At 43.6% G+C, this 13,170-nt stretch overlaps 1 protein-coding gene across 9 annotated transcripts in view; it reads right to left on the reverse strand.

The window, feature by feature from the left end:
* TSGA10 (testis specific 10) overlaps positions 1 to 13,170 on the reverse strand; it is a 65,499-nt gene that overhangs the window by 45,399 nt on the left and 6,930 nt on the right. For 6 of the 9 annotated variants that reach the window (XM_084844381.1, XM_084844382.1, XM_084844380.1 and 3 more), the window contains 2 exons: positions 9,726 to 9,791; positions 7,350 to 7,541 (listed from right to left, as the gene is read on the reverse strand). In XM_084844381.1, coding sequence (XP_084700507.1) covers positions 7,350 to 7,541; positions 9,726 to 9,791 — 258 coding nt within the window. The remainder of the gene's footprint in view (positions 1 to 7,349; positions 7,542 to 9,725; positions 9,792 to 13,170) is intronic. The other 3 variants (XM_084844386.1, XM_084844384.1, XM_084844383.1) reach the window with 1 other exon arrangement.

The raw sequence follows: 13,170 nt of genomic DNA on the forward strand, positions 1-13,170 counted from the left end.
CATAACATCTAAACAAGGCATTTAAATACACAGATATCTTGAAGATGGCATGAATTAGGTACATATCATACAAGACGGAAAAGACCAAGCGTCTTGTAGTCCAGTGCCAGTCCCTTCCCAACAGCAGAACCATCCACTGGCTAATCCATCACCAACATCCCAGCAGAGCAAAAACTGTGGCAGCGGAAGAATCATCCAAGTAGAAGGTGGGGGTCATTTTCTGCTAGCCAGCACCAACTCCCTGCTCCTTCATCGCTGCTACAGTAACCTGTCTGGCCTTGGGAAGGGTTCGTTATCTCTGGCTCCCTGAAACAGCCAAGGGCCCAGTTCCCAGGGAATGTTTGGCATCCAGCCACTGGCTGTCTCTCCTGGAGGCCCAGATTTAAGGGAAGCTGACAGTGGGGACAGTGAGAAGGAGTGAGAGCAAGGGCGGGGGGGACAGTGAGAGCAAGGGCCTTATCCAGATATTCTCTGTTTCCCTTCTCTTCCCCTTGTGGGGAGTGGGGTGGGGGTTGTCCTGAGGTAGGGTGTGTGTGTGGCCTTTTGAATGTATTTTGCTTGTTTATTCTTCCAGTTAGGCTCATTATTTTTCTTCATGGGTTAAGTATTGAAGGTGAGAGGGAAATGATTTTATACCCCAGGATGAGAGCCTGCTGGTATTGAATTGTGCCCCCCCCCCCCCAACCAGGGTGAGAGATGGGCGTGTTTAAGTGTGCATCCAGGTGAGAGATGGGATGTTGGGCGTCATTGTTTTTGTCCTGCTGAATGTTGTTGAGTTTGATGTCCTTTTTGAGACTAAGTCAACATTATGTGTATAGGGGCAGCAATAACAGTGGTGGGGAACATGGGGAGATATACCGCTGGCAGAGCAAAAACCCATAGGAAAAGCCTTCCGGCTGCCCTGCCAGCCCAGGGACCTTGGCCAAGCCACTCACAGAATATTTGCATGCTCCTTTGCAATGCCAGGTCAGTCTGCAATAAGATCTAAACCATCCATGATTTAATCTTGGATGAAAAGGCTGACCTGGGCTGTGTTTCCACCAGTGATTTACTGCAACCTGGCTGTGCCACGAGGTCTCTGTGTTTCCATGACGTCATGGCCATTCAGCCCCAGCACTGCATTTTATTGCTGAAAAACGGCTTCTTCTGAGACTGCTTATAGTCCGACTTTTCCTGCTTATGGCAGCTCCATTACTGACCTGTTTCCACAATCACACTGGGTCAGGTATCATAGTCCTGCCCATGGGACATGTAGCCCGACCTTTGTGGGTGTGTTACTCTGACCTCAGTGGTCCAAACCTTTCCCTCCCTGTTTTCCAGAAGTTTCATCACCATTTTGGAGCAGGATGCCACGGGACCAAAACATCATTGAAAATAAGCACTAGAACATAGCCCATGACCCCAGTCAGGGTTTTTTTTTTCTCCCATTGTGCGAAATGAGGCTTGCCCTCTCAATGACCAGAGAAATAACAGAGAAGCCCCTCAACTGACAGGGCACATATCAAAGCCCAATTCCTTAAATGTGATTAAGCGCAATCTCGAGGCTTTGGTCCATCGCCTTAGGATGTTAACTTATTCACAGCTTCCATATAGCGATCATGTGTGTTAAAATGGGAGCTAGTTCCTCTCTCTTTCCCACAACAAACCCATTTGTGTCTCCTCAAAAGTAACTCCCATTGAGGTGGATGAGGCTGAGATTCCCCCTCAACTGAAATGGCACACATTAAACCCCAATTACTCAAATGCATTGTCTGAGGAAAAAAGATGAATTGTCTTAGGAAAAAAGTACTTCGCAGCTTCGTTATAGCTATCCTGCAGGTTACAATGGGGCTGGATTCCGTCTTTGTCTTTACTACTCTCTTTCCCACAACAAGCCCATTACTGTCTCCTCTGAAGTAACTCTCATTGTGCTTGATGAGGCTTGCCTTTGAATGCCTACATCAGAACAAACAGAGATTCCCCCTCAATTCAAATGGCACACTTTTAAGCCCATTTCCTTAAGCGCGATCTCAAGGCTTTGGTCCATTGCCTTAGGACATACCTCATTCACAGCTTCTGTATAGAGTTCCTGTGCGTTAAAATGGGGGCTGGTTTCGCTCTCTTTCCCACAACAAACCCATTACTGTCTTGTCAGAAGTAACTCCCATTGTGGTCAATGAGGTCCTCTGGGTTGAAATGAGAGCTAGTTTCCCTCTTTGTGTTCTCCCCGCTTTCCCAGCACAAGCATACGTGTGCCTACTTGGAAGTAACTCCCATTGTGCTCAACGAGGCTTGCTCCTGAAATGCAGATGCATCTGGACTTTCAGGGAAAAGGAGAAAGGGGGGGGGGCAGGGAAGCATCTCTTCACAGCAAAGCTGATTCCTTTTAAAAAAAACCCCATACTCCTCCATTAGCTTCTCCTTCTGTTGACCTGGAAAAAGGGCCAAGGAGGCGGGAACACGGATGAGGTAATCACACCAAACCCAGACTCCACTCAGACTCTACCCAGCCATCAAGAAAATAATTTGATTAGAGTTCAGTGGAAACCACACAGACCCCATGCTACATCTATGATAAGCCGGGACTTTTAGCACTGTGGAAACAGGAAAAGGAGAAGCTGCGATGGGGGAAAAATCACAACAAAGTTGCAAACCAAGTGAAGCCAATAGCATGGAACCACATGCCTGGTATGCATTACAGAGACTTGACTGGGGGAGATAAGCGGGCCTATATGGATGCAGCTTCTCCTGGTCCGGTACTTTGTGATAGCGCAGGTAAGGAGAAGCAGATGGGGAGGCAGTGTAGTTGTTGTTGTTCAGTCGTTCAGTCGTGTCCGACTCTTCGTGACCCCATGGACCATAGCACGCCAGGCCTTCCTGTCCTGCGCTCTCTCCCGGAGCTTGCTCAAGTTCACATTCATTGCATCGGTGATGCTATCTAGCCATCTCATCCTCTGCCGTCCCCTTCTCCTTTTGCCTTCAGTCTTTCCCAGCATCAGGGTCTTTTCCAGGGAGTTTTCTCTTCGCATTAGGTGGCCAAAATATTGAAGCTTCAGCTTCATTATCTGTCCTTCCAATGAGCACTCAGGGTTGATTTCCTTTAGGATGGATTGATTTGACCTCCTTGCAGTCCAGGGGACTCGTAAGAGTCTTCTCCAGCACCACAGTTCGAAAGCATCCATTCTTCGGCGCTCAGCCTTCCTTATAGTCCAGCTCTCACAGCCATACGTTACTACTGGGAAAACCATAGCTTTGATTAGACGGACCTTTGTCGGCAAGGTGATGTCTCTGCTTCTTACTATGCTGTCTAGGTTGGCCATAGCTTTTCTCCCAAGGAGCAAGCGTCTTTTAATTTCATGGCTACAGTCACCGTCTGCGGTGATCTTGGAGCCCCAGAAAGTAAAATCTGTCACTGCTTCCATTTCTTCCCCTTCTATATGCCAGGAAGTGATGGGGCCAGATGCCATGATCTTAGTTTTTTTAATGTTGAGTTTCAAACCAGCTTTTGCACTCTCCTCTTTCACCCTCAACAAGAGGCTCTTTAGATCCTCTTCGCTTTCTGCCATTAGGGTGGTATCATCTGCATATCGGAGGTTGTTGATAATTCTCCCAGCAATCTTAATTCCGACCTCTGATTCATCCAACCCGGCATTTCTCATGATGTACTCTGCATATAAGTTAAATAAGCAGGGTGACAATATGCAGCCTTGTCGTACTCCTTTCCCAATTTTGAACCAATCGGTTGTTCCATGTCTGGTTCTTACTGTTGCTTCTTGACCCTCGTACAGGTTTCTCAGGAGACAGGTAAGGTGGTCTGGTACTCCCATCTCTTTCAGAATTTGCCACAGTTTGTTGTGATCCACACAATCAAAGGCTTTAGCGTAGTCAATGAAGCAGAAATAAACGTTTTTCTGGAATTCTCTTGCTTTCTCCATGATGCAGCGAATGTTGGCGATTTGATCTCTAGTTCCTCTGCCTCTTCTAAACCCAGCTTGTACTTCCGGTAGTTCTCGGTTCGCATACTGCTGAAGCCTAGCTTGTAGGATTTTGAGCATCACCTTGCTGGCATGTGAAATGAGCGCAATTGTGTGGTAGTTTGAACACTCTTTGGCGTTGCCCTTCTTTGGAATTGGAATGTAAACTGACCTTTTCCAGTCTTGTGGCCACTGTTGAGTGTTCCAGATTTGTTGGCATATTGAATGCAGCACTTTAACAGCATCATCTTTTAGGATTTTAAATAGCTCAGCTGGAATACTGTCATCTCCGCTAGCTTTGTTGTTACTAATGCTTCCTAAGGCCCACTTGACTTCACTCTCTAGGATGTCCGGCTCAAGTTCAGTGACCGCACTATCATGGCTATCAGGGACATTCAGATCTTTCCTGTATAGTTCTTCTGTGTATTCTTGCCACCTCTTCTTAATCTCATCTGCTTCTGTTAGGTCCCTGCCTTCTTTGTCCTTTATCATGCCCGTCTTTGCACAAAACGTTCCCTTGAGATCTCCAATTTTCTTGAAGAGATCTCTAGTCTTTCCCATTCTGTTGTTTTCCTCGATTTCTTTGCATTGTTCATTTAAGAAGGCCTTCTTGTCTCTCCTTGCTATTCTCTGGAACTCTGCATTCAGTTGGGTATATCTTCCCCTTTCTCCCTTGCTTTTCACTTCCCTTCTTTCGTGAGCTACGTGTAAAGCCTCATCAGACAGCCACTTTTCTTTCTTGCATTTCTTTTTCTTTGGGATGGATTTTGTTGCTGCCTCCTGAACAATGTTACGGACCTCCGTCCATAGTTCCTCAGGCACTCTGTCTATCAGGTCTAATCCCTGAAATCTATTCCTCACCTCCACTGTATATTCATCAGGGATATGATTTAGGTCATACCTGAACGGTTTAGTGGTTTTCCCGACGTTCTTCAATTTAAGCCGAAATTTTGCAAGAAGCAGCTCATGATCTGAGCCACAGTCAGCTCCAGGTCTTGTTTTTACTGACTGTATGGAGCTTCTCCATCTTTGGCTGCAAAGGACATAATCAATCTGATTTCGATATTGACCATCTGGTGACGTCCATGTGTAGAGTCGCCTCTTGTGCTGTTGGAAAAGAGTGTTTGCTATGATCAGCATGTGCTCTTGGCAAAACTCTATTAGCTTTTGTCCTGCTTCATTTTGTACACCAAGGCCATGCCTGCCTGTTATCCCGGTGATTTCTTGACTTCCTACTTTAGCATTCCAATCCCCTATGATGAAGAGGACATCTTTTTTTGGTGTTAGTTCTAGAAGGTGTTGTAGGTCTTCATAGAACCGATCAACCTCAGCTTCTTCAGCCTCAGTGGTTGGGGCATAGACTTGAATTACTGTGATGTTGAATGGTTTGCCTTGGATTCGTACTGAGATCATTCTATCATTTTTAAGATTGGACCCCAGTACTGCTTTTCCCACCCTTTTGTTGACTATGAGTGCTACTCCATTTCTTCTAAGGGATTCTTGCCCACAATAGTAGATATGATGGTCACCTGAATTAAATTCGCCCATGCCTGTCCATTTGAGTTCGCTGATTCCCAAGATGTCGATGTTCAATCTTGCCATCTCATGTTTGACCACCTCCAGCTTACCTTGATTCATTGATCTGACATTCCAGGTTCCTAAACAATATTGTTCTTTACAGCATCGGATTTTCTTTTCACCACCAGACACATGCACAGCTGAGTGTCCTTTCGGCTTTGGCCCAGCCGCTTCACTCTTTCTGGCGCTACTTGGAAATACCCTCTGCTCTTCCCCAGTAGCATATTGGACACCTTCCGACCTGAGGGGCTCATCTTCCGGCGTCATCTCTTTTAGCCTTGTGATACGTTCCATGGGGTTTTCTTGGCAAGAATACTGGAGTGGGTTGTCATTTCCTTCTCCAGTGGACCACATTTTGTCAGAACTCTCTGCCATGACCTGTCCGTCTTGGGTGGCCCTGCACGGCATAGCTTATGGCTTCACTGAGTTACGCAAGCCCCTTCGCCACAACAAGGCAGTGATCCATGAAGGGGGGCAGTGTAGTGGTGGTCCACAAACATATCATCCCTTTGACCAGACTCACTGTGAAGGAACTGGCTCACATTGAATGTGTATACCTCAGCCTCAGGACAGACTGAGGATTCTGTTAATGTACTGGCCACCCCACTACCTAACACAGTCCCTAGCTGAGATCACAGAGCTAGTCTCGGAGTCACCCAGGTTTTTAGTTTGGGGCAACTTCAACATCTCCCTTGAGTGCAGCTTGCCAGGTACAACTCAGGAGTTCATGGCGGCCATGGGCCTGTCCCAGGTTGTTAAGGGGCTGACACATGAAGAAGCCATCACACGCTCAATTTGATCTTTTATTCCAATCAGAAGAATGATCGGTGGGTGGACGTTTTCTCTGTCTCCACATTGTCATTGTCATGAACAGATCACTGCCTGGTCAGGGCTGGTATCATGGCTACTTTCCACCTCTGCAGGGGTGGCAGACCAATTAAGATGGCCTGTCCCTGAAGGCTGTGATTCTAAAATGCCTTGGGGGATGTCTTGGCTGGTGCTGCCACCACCCCTGTGAAGTCCCTGGTCTCTGTGTGGAATGAAGATCTGACCAGGGTTATTCACACGGTTGTTCCAAGACATCCTCTCCTACCTGCTTCCAAACAAGCTCCATGGTTTGCAGAAGAATCGAGGGAGCTGAAGTGGCGAAGATGATGACTAGAGCATCAATGGCGGAAAACTCAACTTGAATCTGACAGGACACGTCATAGGGATCATTTGAAGACCCACGGGGTGGCATTACGTGCAGTGAAGAGAGCTTTCTACTCTACATGTATTGCATCCACAAACTTGCACCCAGCTGAGCTGTTCAGGGTGGTTAGGGACCTGAGTCAGCTCCCTCAGTATTAAGGTATGTCAACCAGTTCTAGATGGGGTTGCAATATAGGTGGCTTTACAATTTGAAATAATAATAATTCCTTGCATTCTGGACAACAGTGTGCCACAAGCAGACAGCAAATGTACTGGAAAAGATACCTATAGTTTGCATGTATTAGGCTTCAATCCTACATACACTTACATGGGATTAAGTCCCACTGAACTCAGTAAGGCTTGCTTTTAACTGTACTGAAAGACTTTAAATCTTACTAACTTCAATGGCATTCAAGCAGCCTGTGTGCATGAGTGCAGTCCCTTTTATATATGAATTTTGAAAGTACTAAGTGATCAAGAAATCAGCATAAAATACATGCATGAAGAGTGCAATCCTATGCATATTTAGCCTGGCTGGGGAATGCCAGGAGTTGTAGGACTTTTTCTGCCTAAATATACATAGGATTGCACCCTAATTCTAGATTTTAAGAAAGCTAAAAGATATACCTTAACGGGGGAGGGAATCTTTGAAACAGAACAAGAGGGGCTGCGCCTAGGACTTGAAGACGTATTACGAAGCATCTTCTTCAAATGCTCAGCTTCAGTTTTATAATAATCTCTCTCTTCTTCTATTGTCTTTATAAGATTGTCAAGCCTTGAAGGATACCTCTCTTGTGATTTTTCAATGTCCAAGACTGCCTTTTAAGTGCCAAAGTAAAAAAGCATTACTATAAACATACATTTGCAACCAACACAAACATTTCCATATTTCTGTAGAAAAAATACTGCACAAGAGTCTAAATATTTTATTTACTCTGAAGCCAGAGTTTGAATCTGCTTTTTTTGCCAAAACTACCAGTGCTGGTTGTGTGAAGCTGCTCTGACAGTAATGGTTGAAGTGAGTAGGAAAGCACACGGAAAGCTCACTGAATGGTTTGCAGGAATACACACTATTAATGTTAGTATGTAAACAGAAGCGTATAGTCAGGTGTGAAACAGTGGTTCAGACATCTCATTCCCAGTCCAACAAGCCATGGTTTACATGTTTGCTACTTCCTCTCCACTCCTCTCACATGCCCAGCTTAATACAAGACTTCCTGGTTTGTCAAACCACTGATTGTTGTGATGTCCAAACTAGGATTTGAACACTCTTTACACACCAGGATTGCAAACCAGAGTTTGATTCTGGTTTGCAATCCTAGCTTGGAGGGAGTTCTCAAACAATATTTTGCTGGTTCAGACATCAAAGCAAAGAGTAATATTAAGCCAGGAATACAAGAGGAAGAGGAAAGGGGAGTGGGGAGGAGACAGCATTTGAACACATAATGTATTCCCATTCCCATGTTTGTTGGACCAGGAATGCTATAACTGAACTGAGTCAGCATTTAGAAATCTGACCAGCAATTCAAATCCTCTCCTACCTTGATGTCCAGTGTGATATCGAAAGAAAATCTCCTAAAAAGCCACAGTGCTCAAAAAGGAATTTAAAAACTTGAAAGGGAAGGGCAGATTTTTTTAAAAATTCTTTTTGGAACACTGCTGCTTTTTAGGAGATTTTCTTTTAATATCACACTTGACATCACAGGAGGAGAGGATTTGAACTGCTGGTCAGATTTCTAAATGCTGGCCCAGTTCAGATATATGCTAACTGTAGAAAACAGAAATATATCCAGTTTTATCTTCCTAACTTCTGTTTAAGATGGTTTGAGAAATTTGGTGTATGATTCACTCTTTCTCCCTTGCTGCCTTCCATACCTGTAACTGCCTCCCAGAACACCTGCATGATGTCACCTCACACTTTTTTCAAATCCCTACTCAAAACCCACCTTTTCCATGAAGTCTTTGGAACAATTTCCTTAGTCCCCATATCCTTCTACAGCTAAGCCAAAGTACATGTAACATCACATATTCTTCACTTACTTATTCTGCCTCTTTTTCCCACCCCTTCCTCCAATGTCTCCCTTTTCTACAGTATAAACTAAGACTTATCTTCTCATTCTTTGTGAAGTGCCATACATGATAGAGAGCTTCTCCACAGTAGGCTTTTTATCCCGCAACTTTATCAGGGCTTCTGCTTCCGGATTCTTTGTGGGATTAAGGTCTTCCCCTACCAAACCCAGAAGTATGTTCCTTTCAAGTGCTGTGTGACCTGTGAAAACTGGATTTTAAAGGTACAGTACACTTGAATTTTCTTGCTTCGTGTGTCCCTGACAGATCAAAGCTGAAAATCTGGATAATACTCCAACACCTTCTTATTCCGTTGTCATGAAGATCCCCGCCCACATCCTGCTGAGCACTGAAAAAACTGCTGAATGATTTAGTCCAGTTTACTTCTGAGGCTTGTCCTGCTTATTTGTAGACATGCAAAGGCTTGCCTTGTTTACTTGTGAGTAGACATACTGCTCATGCTTATATCTGAATAGATATACAGAGGCTTGTCTTGCTTACTTCTGAACAGGCTTAGAATTGATAAAAATCACATTTTGGCCCTGCACACAGATGGAATGCAGCCCCTGAGACCTTTGCCAGATTGGAATTTGACCCGTTGACTGAAAAATGTTCTTAGCCCTGACCTACAGGGATCCACTCATATGTTCACAAACTTACAAGCTAAACATGAGAGAAAGGATGGGTTGTGCCAACAGTTTACTGTTATTAGAGGCCTACAAGTAGGTCAAAACAATGAGAATGTTGAAGGAAATAAATCACACTGAAAATGCTTCTAAAGTGGAGAAGTATACAGCCATACAGGTATTCTGAACCCAACAACCATGCAGTTTTACCTAGGAAAAGAAGTATCAATTATACTAATTTGAAATACTTGTTGCAATGTAGAAGTGACATGTGTTTTTATCAACAAAAGCAAAGATATGAATCACTTACAGATCTAAGAATGTTGATTTGATGTTCCAATTTCCGTATAGTATTTTGCTGGCATTTAATCCGAGACTAAAATTAAAAGGAAGAAAAAAATTATAGGTATTCAAATGAAAATAAAGCTTTTGTCAAATATTTTTCACTGATGAATGCATTTGGACTACTCCTTCAGAGGAGGTAAAATAAATACATTAGGGGTGGAACGCTAGTCAATTAATGGTGTCAAATATTGTCAATTGACACCTATTATTTGACCATTTGTATTACACCATGTTGCCATCTGATAGCAATGACAGGACTGAGGCTCCCTGTTCCCCAAACTTGCAGGAATCACACATTTACCCACCTCTCATTGAAAAGCATGACTTCCTTACCCTCTTCCCCAAATTAAGCCACATGAACCAGCTTCTTTGACTGTCATGTGCTATATCCACATGCATCTATGAACAGGAACAGAGCTGCAGGGTTCAGGAAGGAAACATGAAGCAAACATGCACAAGCAGTCACCAGAAAAGCACAGATCTAGGATTGTCGAGCAGCCAGAATTTTACCCTTTATGCTAGTTTCCAGGAATCAAGGATGCAATCCCAGAAAAAGTTGCATGAGCAGTTTTTACTATTAATGCACATGAGTGCATTGTCAAAGCACACACACACATGAAGTAAGATATCACATAGGGGGTGGCAGCTATGTGTAATAGCTGTAATGTAGTACACATGCATATATTCCAGAAGCTTTGGGCTGTGAATTCAAATGCATATGTACTGCCCTGCTCCATTCACCTCTGCCCTTTCAGAGGAGAAACATGGAAGAGAATAGCAACATTATACTGGGTGAGGATTGCATCCAATTTTAGACCTCCTTACAGTAGATTCATTGAAATGAATGGGACTTAAAGTAGATACAAGTTAGATGTTGGATATAACCCAATTGGTAAAATATGTGTGTGCATCTGTCTTCCATAAAACATGCAAGGCCTGAAGTAGAGACTGAACCTCTGTCCTTCAGTTGAATAATTATCTGACATCTCACTCTAAACCATCTCTTAGATAGCACACCAACAGGGGCACTGTCACCCTGGCAAACAGAATGAGTTATAAGCACATGATACCATATTTCAGTCTCCAGGCAAGTGAAAATACATTCCATTACACAGAAAAAGCATTCTACACGTGTTTAAGAGCACTTTGCCTTTTGAAAAAAATATTCTGAGGGGTAACTGCACATGTTCAGAGGCATTGAACCATAGTATTTCTAAATAAAATGTTGCAGGAATCACAAACGTCCAGGGGTCAGGACTACCACTAAACCAATTACATTTGCTGTGGAGAGAAGGAATTGTGGTTTCGTCTGGTGCTATATAAAGCTTCGGCATTGGACTGAATTCTGGCATCTTCTAAAAAACATAGGTTTGTAAAGGAAAATAGGTGTTTCTATTTAAAATAATTATATCTGTGTTTGTTACTGTTCTTAAATATTAATAGTTTAAACACAGCACAATCCTATATACGTTCACCCAGAAGTCAGACCTGCTGTGCTCAATGGGGCTTATTCCCAGGTAAGTGTGCAGAGGACTTCAGCCTTAATTATTATCTCACAATATATGGCCAGTAAATCCACTGAGCAGTTTTGACTGGTCAAATGCCAGCCCTATGAGAAGCACAGGCAACATTCAAAATAAGTGAGAGCTGATTGCAACCAATCCTGAATTTGTTTATATAAATCTGAAATCCCACCCCCACCCCCCGAAGGGTAGGCTAATAAAAACATTATCACTACATATTTTAAACCATTTTAATGAATTCTTATTGTTTTTACAAAACATATTTTAAACCATACCTGCATTTCTTAAATCACAATCCAGCCGAAGCGGAGCCTTAAGGCACAATCCTATTCAGATAGGCATCTGCCTCCAAACTTGGAGGCGACTGACCACCTAGCCAATGCCAGGGCAGGAGACGCATGAAGGGGATCGTTCCCTCTATGCTCCTCCTGCCCTGCATTTTCGGCTAGACAGTGGCTCTCCAGCCGTGGGAGGGCTGAGCGGGGGAGGAGGCTGCTGTATGACACATTGGATGTGTCGTACAGGCATTTCCGCCCTCCTCGCCCTGGAATGCCTCCCAGAACACCCCCTTTCAGCTGCTTCTCACTCTTCTTGTGAGCGTGGAGGATGCGGCTGTTCCATGCTGCCTCAGAGGCAGCACGGAAGTGAAGGGAGGCCGGTTCTCCGGGAACCGACTTTAGAGCACGGGCTCTGCTGTCTGTTCCCAGTACACAAGATATACTATGGCCGTCTAGCCACTGTCTAGTGGCCACAGGATTGCTCCCTCCAAGTCCCATTGATTTTAACAGAAAAAAGGCGTTTTTCTTCCAACTAATTTCAAAGGAAGTTAAAAGTGTTTAGTTTGGGCTGGATCTTGCTTTTTTAAATTAATCTAGTTAACAGTATGAGTATAGAAGGGAATTTCTTTAATTAAGCTTGTAATAAAACACATACACACATGCTTACCCCTTTTGATAGTGATAAAACAACATGAGGATGCTATTAATGCTATTAAACATAAAGCAAATCTGTTTTCAACTAGATTAAAGGGAATTTTCAGTAGAATATGCCCAAATATGTATTTCTTTAATTTAACTATTTTCATTTTAAAAATCCTACAGTGGGCTAGTTCTATGAATCACTGTGCTAGCAAATAGGAGTATAAAATTTAGTACAAATATTGCTGTACTTGTACAATATCACTGATGGAATTATGTCGGTGTCAAGTCCATCTCATGACAGGCTAGCGCTACTGTTTGAGCAACAGCCACCATTACTAGGTACACAGTAGAAGCAAGACCACACAAAAGAGCAAATAGAGAGAGGGTTGGTTGGTTGAAGAAAGGCAGGATTAAAGATGACTCACTTTTTGTAGTTCTAAAGTTCTTTTTACCATGAAGGAGCCAGACACTACACAGCACAATAGGCAACAGAGCCTGATGGACTTACCCTACTGTCCTCTCAAAGTTATGTGGCTGCTGTCAAAATTTCTGTAGTTATATAGCCATAAGTTACTCTATACCATGAGGGAACTAAGGGTCAGGAGTATTTTTGCAATATACTTCTATGTATTTACTTTCGCAATACAAGTTCAGCATATAAAATATACATTCCTAACGATTTAGTTGTAAAATCATCTGATCCCCAATCTTAAGATTAGTTTCTCATATGTGAACTCTTAAAACTACATAGAGCAATGGTCCCCAACCCCCAGGCTGGTATCGGTCCGTGGCCTGTTAGGAACCGGGCCATACAGCAGGAGGTGAGCGTAGGGGTGTGCAAAACCCCCTTACCTTAGGTCAGCGGGCGGGCGTGAGGCGATCCGATATATGCCATTTGCATCCCTGTTCTTCAAGTAATAGGCTACGTAAATCTTTACGTAGCCTATTACTGCAAACACGGACGCAA

Source organism: Heloderma suspectum, chromosome 3 (genome assembly GCF_057233095.1).
Source record: "Heloderma suspectum isolate Gila_16-S chromosome 3, 16-S_ref, whole genome shotgun sequence".
NCBI lineage: Eukaryota > Metazoa > Chordata > Lepidosauria > Squamata > Helodermatidae > Heloderma > Heloderma suspectum.